This window comes from Leguminivora glycinivorella, chromosome 11, assembly GCF_023078275.1.
Source record: "Leguminivora glycinivorella isolate SPB_JAAS2020 chromosome 11, LegGlyc_1.1, whole genome shotgun sequence".
Taxonomy (NCBI): domain Eukaryota; kingdom Metazoa; phylum Arthropoda; class Insecta; order Lepidoptera; family Tortricidae; genus Leguminivora; species Leguminivora glycinivorella.
In genome coordinates, this window is record NC_062981.1 from 14,758,006 (window position 1) to 14,783,954 (window position 25,949).

At 36.9% G+C, this 25,949-nt stretch overlaps 2 protein-coding genes across 2 annotated transcripts in view; one reads left to right on the forward strand and one right to left on the reverse strand.

Annotated features, from left to right (window-relative positions):
- Window positions 1–1,205: 1,205 nt before the first annotated feature.
- On the reverse strand, window positions 1,206–3,057 carry LOC125231356 (solute carrier family 41 member 1-like). Its single transcript, XM_048136802.1, has one exon. It carries the CDS (start codon window positions 2,770–2,772, stop codon window positions 1,462–1,464), a length of 1,311 nt encoding a protein of 436 aa, XP_047992759.1. The 5' UTR covers window positions 2,773–3,057; the 3' UTR covers window positions 1,206–1,461.
- A 513-nt stretch (window positions 3,058–3,570) lies between these two features.
- The window catches only part of LOC125231358 (polypeptide N-acetylgalactosaminyltransferase 5), a 78,403-nt gene continuing 56,024 nt past the window's right edge, over window positions 3,571–25,949 (forward strand). Inside the window, 3 exon segments of the mRNA XM_048136804.1 lie at window positions 3,571–4,188; window positions 11,459–11,675; window positions 25,796–25,925. Of these exon segments, the coding sequence (XP_047992761.1) occupies window positions 4,030–4,188; window positions 11,459–11,675; window positions 25,796–25,925 (506 nt within the window). The 5' untranslated portion in view covers window positions 3,571–4,029.

Consider the following 25,949-nt stretch of genomic DNA (forward strand, 5'->3'; position numbering starts at 1 on the left):
GCGGAGTTAAATACAAAAATGTATTATACAAATTGCCTCTACTAATTGCAGGTATTTGGGAAAGTAGGGAGAGAAATGTGTCGTAGCACACTGAAAGTATTTTACAGATGTTGCCAGCATAGGGTTTATGGTACCTGTCAATTCATACCCACAACATACATGGCATGGCATAAAACCTGGCATTTTTGCCAACTAATTGATATAAGTTATCTACAACTCTAAATGCTGTATTATCACATAGATAGTAACTTTATTCATTACATGGCATGGCATACTGACTGTTATCTACAATACTTTATGCACAGAAGTCAGAAACAGGTCTTACAGGGGGCGAAGGGTATGCGTCCCCATGCGCAGCTATCCCCTCCACATTTTACTCAGCACTAAAGCTACGTGCCGCCACTTGTACTGGTGGAATTGGTGTTGGGAATGCATACAAAACGCAAGGCTTATTAAATATCAAATATATTGTAAAATATATAGTTTTGTGTGACAACTTTATAAAAATAATTTGGCAATCGAAAAGAGTACATGCCGTCACATGTAAATGTGTAAACCTGAACTTATTGAATAACAGGCAGTAGCACCAATTTTATTATTTTCTCTATAATCAAAACGGATTGTGGCCTTAAGTTAATATGTACCTAATATTTAATAAATAGGAATATCAATCACAATTTTTGACTTACTAATTATGTATATTTTTTTAATGACATATGCAAATTAAGTAACAATACTTTTACATACTAATAATTTAAGTAGGTATTTAGTTAAGTAATTGAAGCATAGTTACATTGGCTTGGATAAAGAGGCAAGGGTTGATAATAATTTTAACTATAAGTTGTATCTTCATCAATATTCCAAGTATTTGGTGGGTAAACAAAATTCCCTGTTTTGTATAATATAAGCGCTATTACAAAACATTCTTAATATGAATTTATAAACCCATAAAAGTAACAAAATAAAAATTTGTCATTAAGGACCCACAATGCTTATTGTTTACCCCTGTCATGTCCTATTTTCATTTAAATAATTCTAAATTGTCCCCTATGTAATACATAAATAAACAAAATTACTGGCAAATAAATCCATAAGTACTGAGTAAAACAAGTTTTAAGTAACAGTTAATCTTACTATTATTATCTAACAATGCGGAAGGTATTTTAAGTGCAGTATTAATAGTTGGAAAACCATAAAAATGGATAACATAAAAATGGATATAAGTTTATGTTCCAAGCATATCAAATTATGAATGGGTATGGAACAATTATTAGCACTATAAATACTTATTTTAGTAAATAACCAAATCAAAATGACTTAATGTACTTAGTATATATTCAAGAGATATGTGCTCAGTCAAAAGGGATGACTATGATATAGTTTTAAATGGCACTAGATACAAACAATATGCCTCAGACAATAACTGAACAAAGACCACTTGACATTTTTCAAGTATATACATTAATCTCCCAAATCTCTGTCTTTATCTCCTATGGCATATAGTATATGAAAAGCAACACCCAACAAAGCTGTGCCCAGCAAGTCCCCTAGTGCTGTCAAATATGGTATGGCTGAATTGTCAGGATCCATTCCCATCTTCCACATCCATATAACCATGTGGTGGCTTATTGCTAATAAGAGGAAAACTTGCAGCAATGCCGCAGACATGTAAATGAGGATAAATATAGGTGTCATAGATGTGTGCCCGGCTTTCAAATAACCTATTGTATATATAAATATCAACTGGCCTGGTATGACCATTAAAAGTAATAATTTTGTTGTTTTGCCAACAAGTGACCCAGGCTTGTCACCTGTATGTAAAACGGTTGACAGTCTTGAAGCATGCACTGCTACCATGTTTCCTCCTATACCATTGATAACTAATTGAAATACTGCAATACCCTCATAGTTAACTACTGTGTAGTCTAAAATTAAACCACCAATACTGCTGATGACCATGGCCGAGACGACTGGCACCCACCCTTCATCTAAAGCTTGTTTAGTGAACTTATTATCCCAGGCAATGTAACCACAGACTGGCACAAGAATTGCGCCAGCAGTGATAATAATAGATGGCAGTATAACACTTGTGCCAATATTTGCGTACAACAGAGATGCAATCCATGACAACAGTGCCAAGGTTGTCAGGTCACCTAGACTAGCCGCAATTGGTGTGGCAATGTTGTCTGGGTTAATGTTTAATTTCTTTGAAATCACAATCACACCAATCATGATCAGTCCAAGGATGAAACTGGCAAATGATGCAGTGAGAACACTTGACGCTGCAAGCAGTAATGCATGGTGGATATCAAACTGTCCATCTGGAATCCAACCCATTGCTATGGCAGCCATAGCTGCCAGAAATCCTACCAGAACAGCTTGACATTGTATCAAACACAAGTTTCCTACCACTAATGCGCTCAGGTTTGTATCAAGGTGCCCTAAATGGGCGTGAGTAGACAATCGGGATGCCAATGTCATTTCTAAATTTCCTTTGAGCCCTAACAGTGCAGGCACTAGTATGTACACTTCTGATACTTGCTCAAACACCTTCCAATGCTGCACCACATCAAGCACAAGACTTGCAGCAACCATACCGAAGCCGGCGAGCAAGAATGACACAAACATCTGTACTCCCGCCACCCAGGAATTTTCTTTTCCATGTTTAATATCTGGAGGCTTACTTTCACCGTTTAGGAGCTTGTACCCGTTTGTTTCTTCACTTATCTCAGTTCTTGCCATTTTAGAATTACTGTTCTTGCCTCTGTTCATCGTTAGAAATGTGTTTATTAATCACACCGGTCTAATAAGACACGTAAACATTTAATGTGACAATCGTGTACTTGAGGCCAAAGTTATGAAATTGAAATAATAGTTGAACATGAACACATACTGTTTTAGGATTGTTTCTTAGCGCTGACTAATCCCATCACTTCGTTTTATTGTTGGCTAGCGATTACTGAACAGCAAATTTATAAATGTTCGTGACGAAACGTTTAATTAGACGGCAATCGAAATAATCTTGGATGGTGACAAACAAAGATAACGTAACGTATCGTATGTATGTGCATACATATGACGTCTATGTCGCTGTGACATTGACATTGACAAACACCGTACGTTCCAAAATACAATACTATTACCGCTGTTGAAACAAAACTCCACGTAAGTTTTGTAGTGGTGCCACAGTTTGATACTACTATTTCAAATAAATAGTAAATAACCTAATTATTCTTTTATCGTGAAAGTATATAGGTGAGTGACTAAGATAATAATTATCGTAAAACAATTGTAGTAAGAAGTACTTCAAATCAATAATATTCGAACGTACCTTTGTTTTTTTTTTGTGACTGTCTCTTGGCATGAACTCGATGTGTTCAGCCAACTTAGAAAATACATAATACGGTGCATTGCATAGATATTGACATTAATAAAATGCTACAAATAAATATTTTTGCTTATTAAGGTAATTATAAAATATTACATTTTCCTCATCGATTTTATTTATTCAGTTGGTATACTTGCACGGCCACCAACACAAGAGATGACGCGAGGTAGAAAGTTTGGTTTGACTTTTGACGTGACGTCTACGTTTTCGATTGTCGACCGCTCATTACCGCTAGGCAGCCGATATGCACTCCTTCCAACTCATTAAAATTCACGTAGTGTAGACTATTTTTCTTAAAAATAATAAACTATAAAAAAGCAACGTGTCGGGTTGCGAATAAATACAGGTGTGCGGATAAAGTGCATAAGATGTGTTAGCCATAAAAGTTGTAAAAACATCGGTGCGATATCCACATTTTGGATCCGGAAACCTAGTTCCAATATTCGCATACTTTTTTATCTCTTGTTTTAATTTAATCATTCTTCTGTGATAATTGCCGTAAATAGCAGTTAAACTCAGTTTATTGTGGTCTGTTGTTAATAATATAGTCGTCGCGAGTTTTTCCTATCACTCGATCAGAGCGACCTTTAAGAAACCAGCGTGTACGAATTGATATGTGGCAGTGAAGTGTAGAAATAAACATGTTTAGAAGCAAGATAAGGATTCACACATGCAGAATAATCTTGCTGACATCTTTAGTGTGGTTGTTAGTGGATGTGGCTTTACTGACTTTGTACTCTGACTGTATTGGTGACGGCTGGGATTGCAATAAAAATAAAAATGCAGACTTCGTTGCACCGGTGAGTAAACCTATATGTGTTAGAAAAAATACACTAAGCCTCATAAGCCTTTGAGGGCAATGCCCTCAGACACAATGCCACCTGTAAGTATTTGATTATGAAGAGGGTGCTAAAAACTTTCATGCTTGTTGCTTCTTGAATGTAATTTATGGATTTGTTATATTTTGCTAAAGTGTAATAACTATGCAATCAAAATAGTTGATAAATTAAAGTAAGTTTGTGTGATTGCAATATTAATCATGAATAATTAAGTAGTCAAAATATATGACTCAAGTTGACTCAACCAAAGAGAAAAATAAAACAACATCCCAAGTGAACAACAACTGAATGTTTGTCTGATGTTTTAAATTGTTACATTGAATTGCATGAATTGTTGACAAAATGTAAAGTGGTGTAAGTAAACAACTAAACATTTCCTGTCATTATCTTATTAGTCTTGGCAGTGGAAACAACATTTTCTGATTAGCAAACTGAAGGTCAAGTTTTAAAACGTATCAAACAACTGTTTCGCAATTTACCAATTTGGATGTAATTTTCCTTAAATTAGATAATGGGCCTAATTTTTAAGGTTCCATACCAAAAAGTTACTATAGGAACCCTTATATGGTGTGACTGTCCATATTTTTCTCTATTTAATATTGACTGGTAAATTATATGATATTATTATCTGCTCAGAGTTTTAACTCTTTCCATCTAAATGGGAGGAGAAAAGTTTTTTTTAGTAAAGTTTCCCAATGTCTTTATTTCTACTCTGTTATAGACTGTATTGGAATCCATACTATAGGAAAGTGTGTGTGTATGTTTATTTGTCCGTCTTTCACGGCAAAACGGAAAAAGAAAAGGACAAATATGAACTAAAAAAAACACTGTAAATATTAAATTTGAAAAAAGTAAATGCTTAGCAAATGTTATTTGTAACATATGCACTGTCTTAAATACATTTTTAAACTAAACTAGAAAATTCATTTTTAATGATGGATTAAAAAACTTTTGTACTTAATTCAAATGATAAGTACTTATAAAATTTGGAGAAATGTAATTTGATAGCAAATACACACTATAAACAGTATTAATTACAAAGTAATTTCCAATATAAATCTAAGGGGAAAACATTGTATACTCCTAAAGTGTTAACAATAATGAGAAAAAAACACGTTTTTTTTTTTGAAAATTTTAGGTAGAAACCAATTTACGAGCGCTTTTATGACAAAATGGAACTCGAAAAAAAAAAAAAAAAAAAACTAAGATTATATTAAAACTTTAAAACATTACTTATAGGTAGTTATATTGTTGAAATCAACGTGAAAAAATAATTCAAGTCCTAACCAAAAGTAAAATTAAAATAAGTATAACTTAATTTTAAAGTAGGTACGTGGTGTATTCGTCAATACACCACGTGTATTTGTCAATTCAGGTAGGTATTTCAATAGATTCTTTTTGTTTGGTACCACATATCATTATCACTTGCAAGTCATTTACTTTATGGACGTCTCATCACAATATTTTCTTTAATTGTGCATCTTAAGCGTGCAATACTTGGCAAGGGTACACAACGCATTTACTTGGTCGGCCGACCTTTTATTTATTTATTTATTAGCTCAGGATACAAGTATATTTATTTTAAGCGCGCACACATACATTTTTTTTTACACATACAGGCAGTTCTTTTAACACACATCCTTACATCAAAACCTTCCACGTGTCCAAGGTGTCCCCACGATTGATACTCGACCAAATCATGGTCAGACGGCCAAGGATTCCGTGCCTGCCTTGTATCCTGGCGTACCCTTGCTAACCTAATCGCACAACGACGCCTCTCGGGCCATCGTTGATGCGACAGGCATATTTATTTATACATATTCACTTTATTCCTTTCACATCCTGGCAGGGTCGCCATGTGATGTGGGGACTAAAGGAGAACTCACTTGTATGAGATATAGGTTTATTGTGTCTTATGTTACAGAGTAGCTTCTTATATATAGGGTAAGGTGAAGCAGTGTGAGTGAGGTGTTGCACTCACACTACAACGGAGTGAAAAATTATATAAAAATAGGTTGCTTTTTGTCTCTTTCTAACACACAGAACACCCCACTAGAAGCCAAATGCAAGCGATATTGTTCGAGACGCAAATCACCAATCCTTGCGGGGTGAGGCGGGCGCGCACGGTGCTGCCATTGGTCGTTTCAAATAATGGCGCGCCTTTATGATTAGCAGTAGGGATGGGAATGGGACATGTCTATTATAGACAATGGTACCGGTACCAGTACTGTGGTGAATTTGTTTTGCAACAAATTATAATATTATAATTAAATTATAATAAGGCCTAGTTTCTAACACAAGAGAATCCGCAGGCAAAAGCTAGTATGAAGATAAAAAAATAGTTGTAGTGGGACAGTCTATTTTATATATGATTATGAGTTTGAATTCCAAAACCAGTTTTATATTATATTTATGTTATATTTTCAATGAAATATCCAAAATTTTTTTTTGCAATTTTTCAATTGGAAAATTATACTTTCCTTATCAGTATTTACTACTGAACTAATATCAGATAAGAATTTATTAACCAATAAACTTTATGGCAACAAATTGATACAATTGTATAAACAGCTAAGTGAAAGGGAGTCTGACTGGTTCCTAATGACTGTCACTGTCACAGACCAACTAAACGCATTACCTAACTCTATATGATTTCTATTGTAACGGCAAAAAGATTGCAAAGTGATTGCTCAACCAAATTTTATTTATAATGCAATTTTGATAATGGAATAGAAACTGCAGACAAGACCTTTGTTAACTTTGTTAATTTGATAACTGTTATATAATACGAGAAATAGATTTGTGTACAAAAAAAAAAAGTTGAATTGAGAACCTCCTCCTTTTTTTGAAGTCAGTTAAAAATAAATATACTTTAAAGAATAATATGAGGTCTAAGCCTACAAAGTTTTTTGTTTTTAGTTTTTAATTAACAATAATAATCGTCTTGTAAGTGACTTTCTGGGGAAATCCATCCATACCTGATATTCATTATCATCATCATCAGCGAAATCAATATCTTCAAGGGTTTTGCCATTGACCCAGGGCAGCCCCCTTTCCTCTTGACTGGTAACTCTGCGCATCACATCGTCCAAGACAATTAGGAACAGCAATGGTGACAGCAAACAGCCCTGTTTGACTCCAGCGGTGACGGGTATCGGATCTGACAATTGGCCCCTGTGCATTATTGGACAAGTGGATCCCTCATAAAGGCATTTGATTATTTCTATGACCTTGACTGGTATTCCTCTTTGCATTCTCCATATGCTTCTCCACCCTTATGCTCCGTGCTTATCATCATTTATAATTTAAGTAATTCTCTTGGTGTGAATTTTTCGTTTATTTAAAAAATATGTAGTATTGCTCGCAGACATTTCTGCATGATAAAATAGTACATTACGATACAAGTGCGTAAAAAAGGAAGTTCGAAACGAGTGGCGATAAATTAAAACACGACCGAAGGGAGTGTTTTAAATCGACACGAGTTACGAATTTCCTTTTCGCACGTGTATCATACGACGTTTTTCACTACAGATGAGCCTCCGAAGTTTCGACCTGGCATATAATGAACCACTTCTCGCACTAGTGCGTAAAAAAAACAACTACTGAAATAGTACATTACGATACAAGTGCGTAAAAAAGGAAGTTCGAAACGAGTGGCGATAAATTAAAACACGACCGAAGGGAGTGTTTTAAATCGACACGAGTTACGAATTTCCTTTTCGCACGTGTATCGTACGACGTTTTTCAGTACAGATGAGCCTCCGAAGTTTCGACCTGGCATATAATGACCCACTTCTCGACCTAGTGCGTAAAAAAACGACCATCTGTACTGAAAAATAAGTTAAGTTAATCTCTTGTCAATGTAGTATTCTCCAGCTTTTCCTACCCTGTGCCAGCTCTTTGACTTTTTGATGTGACACATCCGGCACATCCCCTACTTTTTTAGGATTCTGTAGTCAACTAGGAACCCTTATAGTTTTGCCATGTCTGTCCGTCCGTCCAGGGATAATCTCAGTGACCGTTTGCACTAGAAAGCTGAAATTTGGTACCAATATGTATATCAAACACGCCGACAAAGTGGTAAAATAAAAAGTGCAAAAAAATGTTTTGTTAGGGTAAAGTGGGGACTGATTTTTTTTTCATTTCAACCCCGACGTAATAGTACATTACATCAGAGGCCGGGAAAATGAGGATTTCCGGCCAAGTGGGTATATACGGCCGAGCGAGCGTGCGAGCGAGCCCGGATAGGGATACGAGGCCGGGAATCCGTTTTCACGCCGAGGCATGTATAGTGCTTTTCTCAAACATACAATGAAATAAAAAAAAATGCTCTAAAGGACAATATTTTATAAAAAAAAAGTTGCTTTGCAGGCCTAGGCCTGAAAAATAATATGAAATCCCTTTACAGTCCTCTCGAGTTGTTGCGCCCAAAAAGCGATACTTCCCAGCCCATTTTAAGGAACGTAAAGACAATATTTCATTGCATGTTTGAGAAAAATATATTGTTGTAGAAAAGTGTGTATCAAAATGTCCAATCATTTTTCCTCATCAAATTTCAATTGTTTTCAAGATTTTTCATTCACTCTTTGTAACACCTGATTCATAATCTTATCTCTCGAACAAATGCTTTGCATTCGTCTCCAGCACCACATTTCTCATGCAACCATTCCCTTCCTGTTATTAAAATGGTTAAATATAGGTACAGTCGAGTTCATAAATATGTGTACATTTCTTCGCCTTAACTCGTTGCAATAAGGCGAAAAATGTATACATATTTATGAACTCGACTGTACTTATGTTAGCATTCTTCAATTTTATAGTATTGGTTCGAGACACATGTCAGAATTATCCTAAAAGAAGAAGAAGAATAAGGTACATGATTCAATTTCGACTGCCGATTAAATTTCAACGTTTTCGTTAGTACGCTGGTCCCATATGATACGCATCATCATTGGACACGTATGGCACTCAAATGACAAGCTAAAAACATGAAAAAAATCGATTATTTGAAATTACCCACCAGTCGAAATGGACCCCTGACCTTATGCATTTCTTTAGTATTAGAATACTACAGTAAAAAATAACACAAGTAGTAATAATATCTCACTCCAGAAAAACATAGGTATTAAAAATAGCAATTTAAAAGCTTGTCCAGATAACAAGGCTTATTAACTGCCACAGGTGTGCAACCTATAAATAAACTGTTTTATACATAGTATAGTACTATACAAACTTATACCAGCGTCTTTAGTTGACAAGAATAGTTCACTTTTATGTCTGATAGTACTTAAGTTACGAACAAGTTTTTATAGGTATGCACTAGATACTTAGATAGTGACGGGCAAAATTATTAAATGTATCCTTATTTATATGGTAACAAAGTGGTGTTATGATTTACGACCAACTTGGCAACTTTAGTCGATACTAATGCTGACTACGGTCTATACACACGCCAAATGTGTATGCAAAAAACACGGAGAAACTAAAAAGCCAAAAATAATAAACCTTTCAATTCAGATTTCTTATCGTATTGCAATAAGCTAAACATCCAAATTATAAACAAATCAATTATTTTTGTAGTCGGTACCAGACCTGTTCGTCGCCTTGCTATTGCCTGTTTGCCCCACCCAACCATACACAGGCTGGTACCGACTCCAAAAATAATTGATTTGTTTATAATTTGGATGTTTAGCTTATTGCAATACGATAAGAAATCTGAATTGAAAGGTTTATTATTTTTGGCTTTTTAGTTTCTCCGTGTTTTGTAACGCGCTTATTTTTGAAGGCGGTTTTATTTTTTGTTAAAAAATTTATTTATTTGTTGATTTTTAGTGGTTCCTAGTGATATTATATGTATCAGTCCGAATACATGTACAGTAGTGAAAGAATTATCCTTTAACTCCTAACCATTGAGGAGTTGACCTTCCATCATCAGCTCAGCCACATAAAATTATTACCATCAGACGTAAATACTGGTGTACCTTTGAAAAATAGACTAAAAACATTACATGTGCCTATAACATTTGAAGAGTTCCCTCGATTTCTCCAGGATCCCATCATCAGACCCTGACTTGGTGCCAATGGGACCATCTCGGGGTTATACCGGTTCGATCAAAAAAAAAATTTTAAAATCGGTCCACGATTCTCGGAGATATCGAGTAACATACATACAAAAAAAAAAAAAAAAAAAAAAAAAACATTCAGTCGAATTGAGAACCTCCTCCTTTTTTGAAGTCGGTTAATTAATGAATGGGATTCATTCATAAAATAGGTGTGAATCTGTGTACAGTCGAGTTCAGAAATATGTGTACATTTTTTCACCTTATTCCAACGAGTTGAGGTGAAGACATGTACACATATTTATGAACTTGACTGTACACCTGCACCTAGAACTCGTAGAATTGAAAATGTGGGACAGTGTCGTCCCATTCATACCAATCCCTGTCTGCTCGTTTGCCTCATATTTCACAAAAAAAAAATGTGTTAGAAAACCGGATGACACTAAAATCTACAATGTTGCCACTTTTTATTTTCTACGATATCTAGTCAGTGTATACAGCTCGTTGTACAAGTACATCTCTTGCGTCGCATCTCAACGCCATACACGCAGAACTAGACTTAAAACAATTGCTCAAGACGTGACAACGTCTCGCGGGTGTTTATTTTATATACCCACGAATTGAGACAAACAATGTTGTCTATTGGTGACGTATTACATCTATCCTGTCGCCGAACAAAAGGGGCACTGATATTTATTGACACTAACAGTCTTTGCAGTTAAGAGAACAAGAATGTACTTCGAAAGTGTCTAATAACCCCTTGTTTCTGAACCCTGACCAAATGGTTTTATTCCTGAGTCCATTCAATGACTCCCTCGGTCTCTTCTTTCTCAACTACTCCCACGCCAGCATCGCTTTGTAATTATTTTAAGTTTTCTAGTGAAAATATATTTTTTTTATCATAACATAAATAGCTTCAAATCATCTACCAACACCCCTCTATTATCACTGGACCTTGCAAGTGTAACGCCGTGGCTTGCGTGGGCGACGGTCGCGCGACGGCGATGCGACGCATACGAAATCAAACCTTATCGATATGGAAGTACCTATGTGACGCGTCGGCGACGGTCGCGCGACCGTCGTCCACGCAAGACACGGCGTAAGCAACATTCTAATCCAATTAGCAACTTCAAAATCCCCATTCTTTACCCAGTATCTCGTTTTTTCATCAGGACAACACGCACAAAGAAGAGTACAGAGGCAAGAAAGCCGCTATAGCGGCAGCGCTCAAATCGGAACGAGAGGACGTGATAGAAGATGCCAACGCAGAACGTGACGAAGATGTTGGTGAAGATGGACTGCTTCTTCCTCCGTATTCTAAGTCCAGGCTTAAGCGGTGGGAGAAGGCACCCCCGGTGCTACCCCATGGGGACTCGCCTGGCGAACTGGGTAAGTACTAAGTACATATATGCCTACATCAGCTCAAGCACAGAATATTAATAAGATACTAACGTAACAGATCCTTCACTTGCCCGCAAAACGACAAATATCTACGCTTTATTTAACTAATACTATTAGTTACTACGTAAAAATCAGAAGAATAGTAGGTACGTGCCACGAGACTATTACACAGGCGGACGCGTGGCGCCTCTCGGCCACTTGTTACCTCGAGGCAACTACTGGCGGGAAGGTACTTAACGCGCGACCGCGAGCGATTGACGTAGGCCTGGCTGAAGCCTGTATTCCTTTCCTAAAAGGGCAGAGAACATGGAACTGCTCGAGTTTCAATGCGACTCTTAGCAATTAAGGTATAGGAAGAAAACGAAATTGATATTGCAATGACAGGTTGCTAGTTGTCATCGCCAATAACATCGCTTTCCATTACACCCACTGGAAAAAGAGGGCTTTGAAATTCTTATACACAGGCCAGCCACAATATTATATATATATGTCACCGTAAAATTGTAAAAACCGTTAGTTTATAATTTCACTAGCGAGATTATGAACTAACGAAATATTGTGAACCGCAACGTAACAGTTTACAATTTGACGGATTATTTTTACGTTAGATTATAATCTAACGAAGCGAAACCGTCAAATTGTAAACTGTCATGGCATCGGAACGAAGCTAGCGCTCTCATTGGTCGGTTTTATAGTAGATCGTTCTGTGGCCATAGAGTGACTGACACAAATAGACACTGCAATCACAGATGTCAATCAAAAACCTCATTAAACTTTTATCAAAAATAATCCGTCAAATTGTGAACTGTACGTTGCGGTTCACAATATTTCGTTAGTTCATAATCTCGCTAGTGAAATTATAAACTAACGGTTTTTACAATTTTACGGTGACATATATATATATTTTTAATTTATTTAAAGACAAAAACACAGTTGCATAGTACCTTAAATTAAATTTTCGCCAAACTGTGAGACAGTTTGTTGGCGTAGCGCTCAATTAAACTTTAAACTACATTAGATTAGGTACTTTACACTAAGATTAAGATAACAACATTGAAGTTTATTAACAACAAGAAGATAACAAGATAGCAAATGTAAAATAACGCGCTCTAGACCATATCTATCTCAAAATCTTTATTAGAGACTACTCTATGAGTTGTTTTTGGCAGTCAGCGATGGATTTTTCCTTGTATCAAAAATGAGTGTCAAAATACGGCCTATTTGTAAGTGCGATGGGGACGGCCAGATGTTTTATCATTTATCGCTGGACCATACTTGCCTGTCTGGTTAGTGGTTATGCCCTTGTACTCCACGTAGGCCACTGCAGGAGGTTAGTCTTATTCATATACTTCTTCTAAGGCGTTATCACCGCAAAGCATCTTAGGTGGCCGCTACCGAGATACAAACTTGTGTGGTCAGCGATCGGAATTTTGTGGTCGGATTTATTGGTCGTTACTACTTCATGTTTGGGTTTACAGTGAAAAGATCCCCGTGTTTTATGACACCGTTAACTATCGGAAGCTGGAGTACCAAGTGTAAAAACGCACTTTGAGCCGACTAGAAATTATATACATATCGTTCTAGGTTCTGTTAGTGGCTACATAGGTCAATCTTTCGCGTTGAAAGACAAAGACGTCTTTTGCTTGAGTTCATTGAAAAAAGGTAATGCTAATGAATCTTTCAGTCACGTAAAACAATTATTTAGGGTCTCAAAATTCAGCAACACAAGTGGCTCCTCTGAGTCGATTGAGTCCTATGATGTTGCTTGTACTCGGGCGATGTTGACCACTTCCCATTAGGCCGCCTAGCTGCTCGTTTGCCGACTATCTCATAAAAAAAACGTGACTGAGGTCAATGAACTGCTATAGGAAGCATCATTAGACGCGAAAGGTGTAGGTGTATGAGCGTTCTGCCTTTAGATTCCTCTAAAAGTGTGCAAGTGATGAACTTTGCCATATACCTTACCTACTTTCCGTATGACATTGAGATTCAACAAAGCTTGACCGATTCGATGCGAGAATTCCTCTTGCTATCGTCAATAAGAATTGCCCAATGATTCGGCGGTCCAGTTTTGAACAGCTTATTTATAATGATGTCAGTAGATTTACAGCTAGAAATGCGACATGTTTAGAAAACCACCAATCATTGTAGCCTATTACTTGCCCTAACGAAGCGTGGCATTTTGATGTCTCTGTCTTGTAGATGTCTAATATGTCACGCGACAGTCTAAAAATGTCGTAATGTAATTAGTGGAGTCACTGGGGGCATGATTGTTTTGCCGGCAACATTAGTCACAATGCGCGTGTTTCCTTGACATTGTATAATTACTTAGAGAATAGGTAATGTTTCACAACGAAGGCTGCAGAAATATTTTTCTATTTTTGCGCCCGGCCTTCGAACTCTTCGAAGAGTATTTATTATATCATTGCTGGTAATACAAACTGTACATGTAGGTAGCACTACACTGTACTTACATTGTGGACGTACTTTTGTAAAGGATAACTACATACATACATACAATCACGCCTGTATCCCATAAAGGGGTAGGCAGAGCACATGAAACTACTAAAGCTTCAGTGCCACTCTTGGCAAATAAGGGGTTGAAAGAAAACGAAACTGTGACATTGCAGACTGCATCTGCATCTGCATCTGTGCATTAAAGGATAACTATTGATTTTAATTTGTCTCCTCTCTAGGCTTGTGCCGTTTCGTTCGTTGATCGGAGCGCTCCGATCTCGTTCAATCGCTCCCATGAACTAGTTCGCTCTTTTAGGTCTTTGCTCATTTAGTTCAGCCAGACCAGCGATCACTGCGGTCGGAAAGATCAGAACGAATGGGACCGAATAGTGTCAAAATTATACGAATAGTCCACAGATAGTAACATTCCGGGCCGAAAGGTTGTAAGTAACCGAAGTTTAATATGAAAACTTGACTTTTTTTGTTGCTCTGCTAAGTAGCTCTCGCTCTCGGTCGGCGCAGTCACACATTCGTTCTCGATCCAAACCGCTCGCGCTCGCCGATCCTATACTAAACTAAATGAGCAAAGACCGATTCTCAGAGCACGGGAAGATTTAGTTCATTTCGGTCATTGATGGGATTTTATTCCTAACAGTTCATAGTTCGTGAACGACACAAGCCTACTCCTCTCCAGTACTTATGCTTCAGGTCAGTTGGTGACCCTTCAATAGGACCTAATAGTTTTTGATTGCACTCTAAGAATATATGTCTGCAGTGGCGTGTACTCTGTCGTGCCACGACCCTTCATACATTTTGTGTTAGACTGATTGTTAGACTGAAATGTTACCATAACATAGATATAGGTATAACGAGTTACTCTATCGACCCGCAAGCGGTGAAACTAAGTGGCATTAATATAACCCCACCTCCCACTATAGGCATTCACAATGTGATAGACCCCAATGAAACCAGATACTCGTAATAAGACTGTAACACAATAAATGGGACTCGCCAATTGTTCCACAGCGTCACAATATCCGAAATAAATTAGAGTAGGTGGGTGCTTATTGAAATGGCTTATTGTACGTAGGTGACTCAAATAGGTATGCATTACTGCACACTTTGTGTTCGAGTTCCAAGGAATCGCTAGAGCCCGTTACTCGTTAGACCACATCACCACGTTCAGTATTCGACGCAGCGCTCATCCTTTGCTTCTAAACTCGAAAACGTATGGGAATAGTGCTTTGTTTCTAGTTTCGATATCTTATTCGAGTAACTTGATTTGACATCATCTCTACCCAGAGTCACTCAAAATATTAGCACTTCGATACGTCATAATACACGGCGCTCGTGAGCGTTGCGAGATATTTTAACAACATATTCCTGATTCCATTTTAACCTCCTGGATCCCTGGCAAATGTTTGTGCTTTTGAATTTAGAACTTTCTTTTATTATTGTAAAAGTTCAAACCTTATGTATTCGTACGAGGGCACCAGGACCCAGGGATAAGACTAAAATTTACTTTTCTGGATTTCGCCTCGTTTCAGTTTCAGAGTTATTACCAATTGAAAAAATAAATCTTAATGTTACTCAGTACTAAAAGGCTTGAACTGATAACAGATTTTCTTATTGTGATTAGCTTTTCATAACAAAAGTTAGCTGACCCTGCCCTGCAGTTTGAGCTTTTGACGCCGCTGTTACAGTTTTGACCTGATGGAAACAGACTATCATGTTTCTGTACTTTTTTGTCATAATAACACACTCACTGAAATCCATTACGGCCCTGCTAGTGTACCTACCACTTAACCCTTAATAAAAACATGCACTCTGAACTATGCCATTACCCTAATGACAGTGCAACATACAAATACAATGAAACGTACGTACAAACTGTTTCACACAATTCAGACATAGGTACAGCAGTAGACTAAATCTGGATGATTCACAAATCATGCCGCATCGCTTCACTTGCCATTGCCACGTTAGCTAGTCACCAACGTGAACGAAATGCAGTCTGGCTCTGGCGCGCCAATACGCAAGAGCGATAGAGATAGAGCATTTCTGCGGCGTTTGGCTTCGCAGAAATGCCATTCAGCTACGGGGCCAGGGCCCTATTAAAAAAAAATACAGTTTACAATGTCACGGGTCAATACGACACGTTTTTGATCAATGGTGACATTGGTAACCAACCTTTTGACCAGTGTTGCAAAGTTCAAGAAAACAGACCGACAATGGTGTCTAAAACTTATATGGATACTTTTTATCATTTTTACATACTTACTTCCAATAAACATTTGGTAGAAACCGTGGATTGCATATTGCTTCGAGCAGTCAGCGAGTTAAGCATGCTCGATCAGTTGAGTTATAAACCATTCATTATCTTAAGCAACCATACGGACTTTATAACCACCTTACACTGGAAACCAGCTAACATTCGCGACAAAACGTTTTACAAATAATGTAGCACCAGAATGAAAGCATCTCGTCCCAGGCATGACTAACTGTCTATTGCATTCACTTCATCAGTGTAATTATTTACAGCCATTGACCACTAATTGCTAGCTCATTTGTTTACAATATCGATAGAATTGTACAAAGGAATGCGTGTTGTTGAATCTATTGTGCAAGTTTGATTATATGTTTCCATCGACGATTAACGAGTATTTATATATCCTAATTGTAGACTTCCAACTTCTATCCAATTTTCTACTTGACTATTACCAAAGCAAGTTTTGAACTAACAAGCCGAAAGTTAGAAGGAAATGTGTGGAATTCAGTTCAAGTGTTCGTTCCGAAAATATACGTGCAGTCCCAACTCTTGTAAATTTCTAATGCAGTTTGCTCTTTTCCTTAAAAGTTTGCCGACCCCTGACTTGTAGGTCAATTAATACTTCGTGCATTTCACTCAGAAGTGAGAAACTCTACTCTGTTGCTTATTACTCTCATTTTAAAGCCTAAATTTGTTGAACAATGTAGTTCGTTTGACCTCCGAAATGTCGTGTCTATTTTTTGCAACAAGTCGGATTTTAACGTAATGGATGACACATCGCATCAACATTTTGCGATCTCTGTTCAACTGTCGCTGACATTATGTGTCAACGTGTAATATTGCACAGTATTCGCAAAATTTGGATTAAGTTAAGCCATGGCTACATATGTAGCTGCGTCATCATTCTTGGTTTTTATTAAGATTCGTATTTTTTGTCCTGGCTCTCTTGGCTCACTACTTATTTCTTATTACTTAAGGATATTATGAAACTCGTAATAGTTAATCAACAGTTGTAATGTTTGTTATTTTTAACCCCCGACGCAAAAACGACGGGGTGTTATAAGTTTGACGTGTCTGTCTGTCTGTCTGTCTGTCTGTCTGTCTGTCTGTCTGTCTGTCTGTCTGTCTGTTTGTCTGTCTGTGTGTGTGTCTGTCTGTGGCATCGTAGCTCCCGAACAGATGAACCGATTTCGATTTAGTTTTTTTTCATTTGAAAGCTGTGTTAGTCGGGAGTGTTCTTAGCCATGTTTCATGAAAATCGGTCCACTAGGTCGCGGTCGGGGGTTTTTTCAAAATTTTAATTTTGTGGTTAGGTTATATTATTTGTCGTTGTCAACCACCTCAGTTGACGATAAATCTCGAACCTTCGGCGAGTCCAATTCGAGTCGACAACACACTTCTTACACGAAAGCTGCAAGTATCTGTAACGTCAGCCAAGGTGGCTATTGGAATTCTACTTCGCTTGATTAAAAAATAAAAAAAAAATAAAAAAGTTGTGTCCAGCCAGTGTCAACGGCTCCGTAGCGATTTTATAGTCATGTAGTTATAAATAATGCATGAAGCAACGACGTCTATTGTGTTATTAACGGCTCTTCACGACACCTTTACCATACACTCTAATGTAAGTAGATAGGTATTTCATTTTTTTAGCCAAATGTACAATTGTTTGATAGCAACAATTAGCTTTCCATTTCATCTAGTTTGATCTAATTTAACGATAAGAGCATTCTCACAGTTTTTGCACGCGCGTCTAGCTTTCAAATGACATTTATATCGCGCGACAAACAGGTTAGGCGATTAACAGTAAATGATAATAGACAAGCATACAGTTTTTTTGTTCAATGATGTGAACGCCATTTAAGAATCCGTTAGGCCAATTGGAAAACAAAAGTTCCGTGTTCGACATGTAAGGATAATGTCCTTATTCTAATTTCTAATCGGGACCATAACCGTAAATCGTCTAAAACCGGGCCAGGCATAGTTTTTGAACCTTATGGCCGTTCCAAAAGTGTGGACATTTGTTTCACACTTTCGCGAGTTGTCAAATAGTGTGTAGAAAAATTCAATTAGACCTTAAATCTGTGTGTAAACCTAGTAAGTGTCTCTAATTTCGATAAATATTCACTTGTAACTAAATAAGTCGGTAACAATAAAAAAATAAAAAGGTAACATAAATATCTGCTACTGAAGTGAAGTACAGATGATTGATTACAGGAAAAATCCATATATCCATACTAATATATATATATATATATATATAAGTATTATAAATGGGAAAGTGTGTGTGTCTGTTTATTTGTCCGTCTTTCACGGCCAAACGGAGCGACGAATTGACGTGATTTTTTAAGTGGAGATAGTTGAAGGGAAGGAGAGTGACATTTTTTGTCTCTTTCTAACGCGAGCGAAGCCGCGGGCAAAAGCTTAGTACTCGTACAAGTACAAAGCAAATCCAATACAAATTAATTGTCTCCTCATAGTTTCTTTCAAAATTTACAAACTAAACTTACCGGAAGAAAACTAAAAATAAAACAGAACACGTTAAAAAACGTTTTCCTTTTCCGATGGCCCGGTAAAGTCGTCACGAGTAAAATTCTGACGAATGTTACTCTAAATTCTCATAAACATTTTCGGGCATCTATGTCTTGTCTATACAAATGTCAAAGGCTCTATCTTTCTACGGGGGTCTATATTAATTCGCATAACTGAATACTCCTAATATGAATTGGCATACCGTTTATTACGCATAACGTTTAATACGCATATCATTATTTCGCATAACAGATTTCGTATAATGCTAATGCGCATAATGTAAATTGTTATAACGATGAATTGGTATACGTATAATAAGCATAACTTTGTTTCGTAGAATGTTTAAACGGCATACAAGAAAATTATATTTTCACCACACTAACGGGTAACGGCAAATTTTAACTTGATGTCTTAAGCTAGCTGATAGAAATTTACCTATAAATGATGACTTTGAATCATAAATATTGAAAAAATCTAAGAAGTTTGATGTTTTATAGTTAGTATTTTGTTCGTGTTGGTGTGGTGAAAAATTTTGTGTTTCAAACTCGGTGGCAATGTTTAACGTGCCGTACGAAGGTTAATGTGCCTTGAAACCCTCGCAACGTTCAAGATTCCACTTTTTGAAGCACTTGCTACGTTCGCGGTTCAATATTGGAATTTTCCGCTTGCTCGGGTATCAGTATTAGCACGTGCGATCTGCGAAAATCTGAACGATGAAATAATATTATTTTCCCCTCACTAGCTCGGAAACACTTGTTTTGTCCTTTAATACCAGCGGGTAAAAACGCATTTTATCCACTAGTGGGTAAAGTAATTTGACCTTGAATAAAGTCAAATTAACTGCTTTAAAATTGATAAAAGTAGGTGAATCTAGTAATAAAGATGATTTACCACCTGTGGAACTATTGGAAGGAGTGATAAACGCATTTTTTGCATTGTAGTTTCCTCGCTATAGCGAGGGGAAAAGTTTTGTGTTACACTCGGGTGCAAATGTATTTTACTTCTCGTGTGTTAAAAAACTCGCAAGTTCAGGATTATATTCTCGAACCACTCGCTTCGCTCGTGGTTCAACTATAGAATCCTTTCACTTGCTCGTTTTTCAATTCCACACTCGGCGTTAAAATACAACTTTGCCCCCTTGTATAACAAATAACTATTAAATACTATCCATTTTCAATTTCTTTAGTAAGGTACAGCGGGGCAAATCTAGACTAAAAGGCAATTGTAAATAATCCATTTTTTCCATTATTACACTATTTCCATTATTACATGTACCCATAAAGACTCCTTAACTAAAATAATCTTTTTAATTTAAGATTAGCAGATAAGTTCATAAATGCATGTATGTTTTTTAAAAAATAAACAGTTTTTTTTTAATAATGCAAACATTGTAAAACATGGAAGAAATTGACCACAGTTACATTTGCCCCCCACTCGAGATTTGCCCCGCTGTACCTTACTTACCCCTATTTTTTTCAAGCTTAATGAGTGAGACAGTATAAAATTAAACACTCAAAATCGAGCGCCCGAAATTGGAAAATCAGCCCCTGATTGATCCAATCGCTTGCTCCATACAGTTAGTAAGTATGGCAATTCATTTTAGGATAATTTAAGTTATACGAAATAATAGTATGCAAATTTCAATTATGCAGATTCATTGTTATGCGAAATAAGAATTATGCATTTTTAATATTATGCTTATTCAATGTTATGAACAATTATGTTATGCCAAATCTGTTATGCGAATTAATGATAGGCGAAATAGAGGGCACCCTTTCTACAGACATAGCTGGGCACCGTTAATCAAATAGTTAACTTCGATAATCGTTAATCCGTTACTTAAAAAGTTAACTTCGTTAATCGTTAAAGCGATACATTTCGGTAGATTTAACGGAAGTTAAAGTTAATCGATAATCCGTTAACACGTCATAAAAATAGGACTCCACTGTAGGTATTATGTATTTCTATTTACTAAGTATCCACCAAAAACCATTGAAACCTGTGACGCCAATCGGTAAAAAACCGAAATGTAATAAATACGGTCTCTTCGGGCTTTTACCGCTGTTGGTTGGCTAAATCCTACGTTTTACTTCGGATTGGTAATTATAGGATCATTCATGCGGTCGCGATCGTGGTGCGCCGGTTCTTCAGATTGAGATTTGAGATGACAACTCGATGCTGTGGGCCACGATAACTTGGTAGAGTAATCTAAGGCCCGCGCCGGCCTCTAACTCGATGCGTCGGTTGCGCGATTTGTCTGTCATGCCTGATGATTGCACTCTATTCCCAGGTTAGTGATCGATCTAGCACGCCTAATAAGATTTAGAAGATCTCGAATAAGTGATCCAAAGTCGCCAATTGGTCTTTAGACTGTTTATAACCGACGGATCTGCTTTTACCGATAAAACCTAGGTTTTGCCGTACTACGGGCTTTTACAGTAGCAGTAAGAACGTGGTTTTCGCGGCGCAGTGAGCCGCTTGGGGTGCTGGATTAACGATTAACGGACTCGATGAAATTTAACGGAAGTTAACGAATCCGTTAACATTTTTTAAAGTTAACTTAAAAGTTAATCCGTTAATCGAAATGTTAACTTCGTTAATTAACGATTAACGGATTAACGAGTTAATGCCCAGCTATGTCTACAGACTTGTAATTTATGTAAATATCTTAAGCGAGTATGCCTACTTAACGCTAGTTCTCGAACGAATGGACCGTTTGGAATTTCTATCAATATTTAGGTTTGCAACGATTTTGATATGGCAAAGACAGACTTGCGCAAGTGTTGGTAGGTAATAAGTGGTGGTAATTCTAACGACATTAACTTTTTAGGGTTCCGTAGTCAACTAGGAACCCTTATAGTTTCGCCATGTCTGTCTGTCCGTCCGTCCGTCCGTCCGTCCGTCCGCGGATAATCTCAGTAACCGTTAGCACTAGAAAGCTGAAATTTGGTACCAATATGTATTTCAATCACGCCAACAAAGTGCAAAAATAAAAACTGGAAAAAAATGTTTTATTAGGGTACCCCCCCTACATGTAAAGTGGGGGCTGATATTTTTTTTCATTCCAACCCCAACGTGTGATATATTGTTGGATAGGTATTTAAAAATGAATAAGGGTTTACTAAGATGGTTTTTTGATAATATTAGTATTTTCGGAAATAATCGCTCCTAAAGGAAAAAAAAGTGCGTCCCCCCCCCTCTAACTTTTGAACCGTATGTTTAAAAAATATGAAAAAAATCACAAAAGTAGAACTTTATAAAGACTTCTAGGAAAATTGTTTTGAACTTGATAAGTTCAGTAGTTTTTGAGAAAAATACGGAAAACTACGGAACCCTACACTGAGCGTGGCCCGACACGCTCTTGGCCGGTTTTTAACACTTGGCCTGGGTCTGGGCAATCAAAATTGCTGTTAATTTAACCTGGTCTGACTATGCATTTATAAGGCACGTGCACATTGGCACAACATTTACTTTATTTCTTTATTTTTTTTTACTTTATTCCAGTGGCGTACGTTTTATGTGTTTTAACGGTAGCAAATGATGGTAATAGCCATTTCCGCAATTTCCGGTTTTTACTGCCATAGTAATTATCTGTTATATCATATGTCACTATCTGCTGATCATAAGCTTATTATTCACGTGCCATAAAATATTGAATATGACGTTGTACAGTTCAGTCAACGCGAAATAACGATGTGGTGTTTTTAGCAATAAATTCGATATTACATTATAAAAACAAGATCTTATAAGTGATTCGTGAACAAAGTTTTGTACAATATAATTTACATTGCAAGGTTATTAATCTTATAATTCAAATAGGTACTTACCTACTCATAAAGCTCAAGCAGAATTGCAAACCAACTCAAGTTTTTTCTCATAGGGTCTTCAGCAACTGACTACCTATATTCTATTCTGGTAACAGTACATACATTAGTGCAGTAGTGATCAGAGGAATAAATCATCTGACCACCGTCCACAGAACTGTCTTACAAATATCACCTATAAGCTATAAGACGGTCAGACAATAATGCTGTTTCATCGAAACTCGGACGGTACGGTAAAATATAGCATGTGGAATAGTAAACCGATCCGATTATCATCTTACTGTTTTGCTTATTACCTTATTAGATCGAACAGTTACGGAACCATTAGATCTGCAGATAAGTATCTATTGGAATTGGAAACGAATCGATTTCAAGTTTTTCCTCTAGTACTTTAATGTAACGGTTGCCATTAACTTAGTGATAAGCCCAAACCAGGTAATGTCACTTTTTGAATACCACACGATGGCAAGCAGTTACCGTAGCCCAATGGACGTGTTACCGTATGGAAGTGTTACCTTGCCGACCCTTTAGAAGACATTTTGTCAGTTTTTATAATCAGTGTTTTGATTTGACTCCATATATAGTTAATCCATGCAGTTCAAAATGCACCTAGCCAAGATTGTTATTGGACCAATTGTAAAATAAAAAAATAAATCAATAATTGTGCATATACAATATCTCCCACTACTGCTGTCACGAATGAGAGGGCTGTAGTCTCCACTCTAGCATCGCACTCTAGCTCTAATGGGTATTGGGAACTTCTCAAGGTGGTTTTCCACCGGCAGGGCGTGAATGGGCAGAGCGGGGAGGGAATTGAAATTTGTATGGCATATTTTCAATTCTCGCCCAGCGCATCTTCGGTGGAAATAGTAAAGATTGACTGGGATGTGCGGGACTTTCATTGAGATATTTGTTCGTGTAAAAATGAACTGTATTGCTTCCGAGTTAAAGTATAAATTAACTCTGATGGTAGTTTTCCACGGGCAGGGCGAGACGAAAAGTGGCTTAGCGTGGAGAGGAGTGGATTGACGTGGATGTGCGGGACGTGAATTGAAATATTTGTTCGTGTAAAAATTAACCGTATTACTTCCTATTTAGAGTATAAATCAATTGGAATGGATCAATTGTAATGTGTCATAGCGTTTTCTGCAATTTATTGTCATCATTCTTCCCATCATCATGCATCCCTTAGTGCGTTTTGACCAAGAATATAACAATTAATTTATGTTGTTTCTGTAATTAGCTACAAAAACTATTACGCTTCATGAGTTTATATAAGGAGCATTTTATAGAGCAAATATCCATATTCATTCGATTCGATACGCGTGTTTTACATAAGAAAGTACTTTAGATTATAATCGCTTCGTTTCGATAAGTTTTATGCCGTAACAAGGTGAGAAATAATATGGTTTTATAAGAAGTAAATGTTCAATGTAATAAAAATTAAATTATACATTCATGAGCAAAGTAATATAGTAATTTTATAAAAATATAACAGGTACCTTCGTGTACACTGATTGGTTGAAAATTAAAAATTACTTACCTTAAGAGCTCAGATAGACGAATCGAGAACTCGCATGCGAGTTTAATTAGACTGTGCACTACTTAGGTACTCGTACAATGAATTAATTTAACCAATCGATCAAACACCGTAACTTAATACTACGTAATGGCACGAAACGAAAAGAAATGAGATTTATTAACGTTAGCATCAGAATAAGATAGAATAGAATACATACTAGAGAGTGCATGGACAGGCCAGCCGGCGCGGCGGACATGTCGCAGTTTTTAGCTCATTGAGCATACAGTTGTCATTGTGTACGTGCGCGATGACACGATTCCGAGGTTACGTAGTCAAACGTTCACGATCATTTCGTTATCGCGCGACAGAGCCAGACTGTTTCGATCGGCGTCTAGCGTCAACGATTGTCATTTATGGAAATGATGCGCGTGTTTGCGCAATAGGAGCATCCATTTACAAGTGTGTGGGTTCAAGAACTTGCGACAGGTGTATTCAATACAAATCTCCCGGCATGCACTGAGAAAAAATACAACCAGTTTTCATGTTCGTTCAACAAGTTTTTTGGTTAAAATAGCGCCTACGTGCTCTTTGGTTCAAACAACAAGCTACTTGTCATTTGAATCAACAAGTCGATTTTATAAAAACAACCTGACACATATTATTTTAAACATACGTTTGGCTGATTCAAACGGATAAACCGCAACAAGTCGAACTTGTTAAATTCACAATCCAAATTTCTCTCAGTGTGTCCGAACTCCTTTTTTCGGTATACTCTTGGGTTGACACGTTCGTTTTTCGTCACGTTCCTAAATAGGGAACTTGACTGTAGTTAAGCATCAGATAATTATAAGAAAAACATGGACAGAAGTTATTTCTAAATCCAATTTCTATTTAATAAGTCAAGTAGAAATATATAAAGTTACTGTGAGTTGACCGTGACGTCACTCAATTCGGTTTCATATAAATTCCATGTTAGCAAGTCGTTCAAATTCGTTTTGACAGTTCTTAAAAAGAAGCTGATTTGACTAGGATGCAAGTAGCCAATTTGTCCGATTCTCGTCTGCCATTCTTCATTCATCAACTTAGTCTGCAGTCATTATCGTCTTTGACCATAACCATAATGAGTTCTTTTCTTTAGCCTTTTCCTTATTTCGACTCAATCGTTTTTCGTCATTTCGTATTTGGTCATTATCCTAAGTTAGTACCGACCTAAGACTACGAAATAACACGAAAAACATAGACTTGCGAAAGAAGATTATGACGAGTAAAGAACGAGACGGATTAAGATAAAAATTAACAACGAAATTGACCGTAATTGAGAAAGACCATGGACGATCGTGACAAATAAAGGAGGGCTGATGAAAGCATCATTTAGGAACGTGACGAAAAACGAACATGTCGACCCAAGAGTATAACCTTCCTTCCTATATCTGTGGGTTTATGCAATCTTTGAAAGACTAGGCAATCTGTGCATTATTAACACACTAATTTAATAATTTTGTTGCAGGTAAACCGGTGAACATCCCCATCGAACAAGAGAAGCTTATGCTGGAAAAGTTCCAGGAAAACCAGTTCAACTTGATGGCTAGCGACATGATCTCACTTAATCGATCGCTTACGGACGTCCGGTTTGAGAAGTAAGTAACTATCATAAATCATTT

Bases quoted from the DNA above. Each gene is read 5' to 3' on its own strand.
- LOC125231356 (XM_048136802.1), bottom strand. From the start codon at position 2,772: ATGAACAGAGGCAAGAACAGTAATTCTAAAATGGCAAGAACTGAGATA.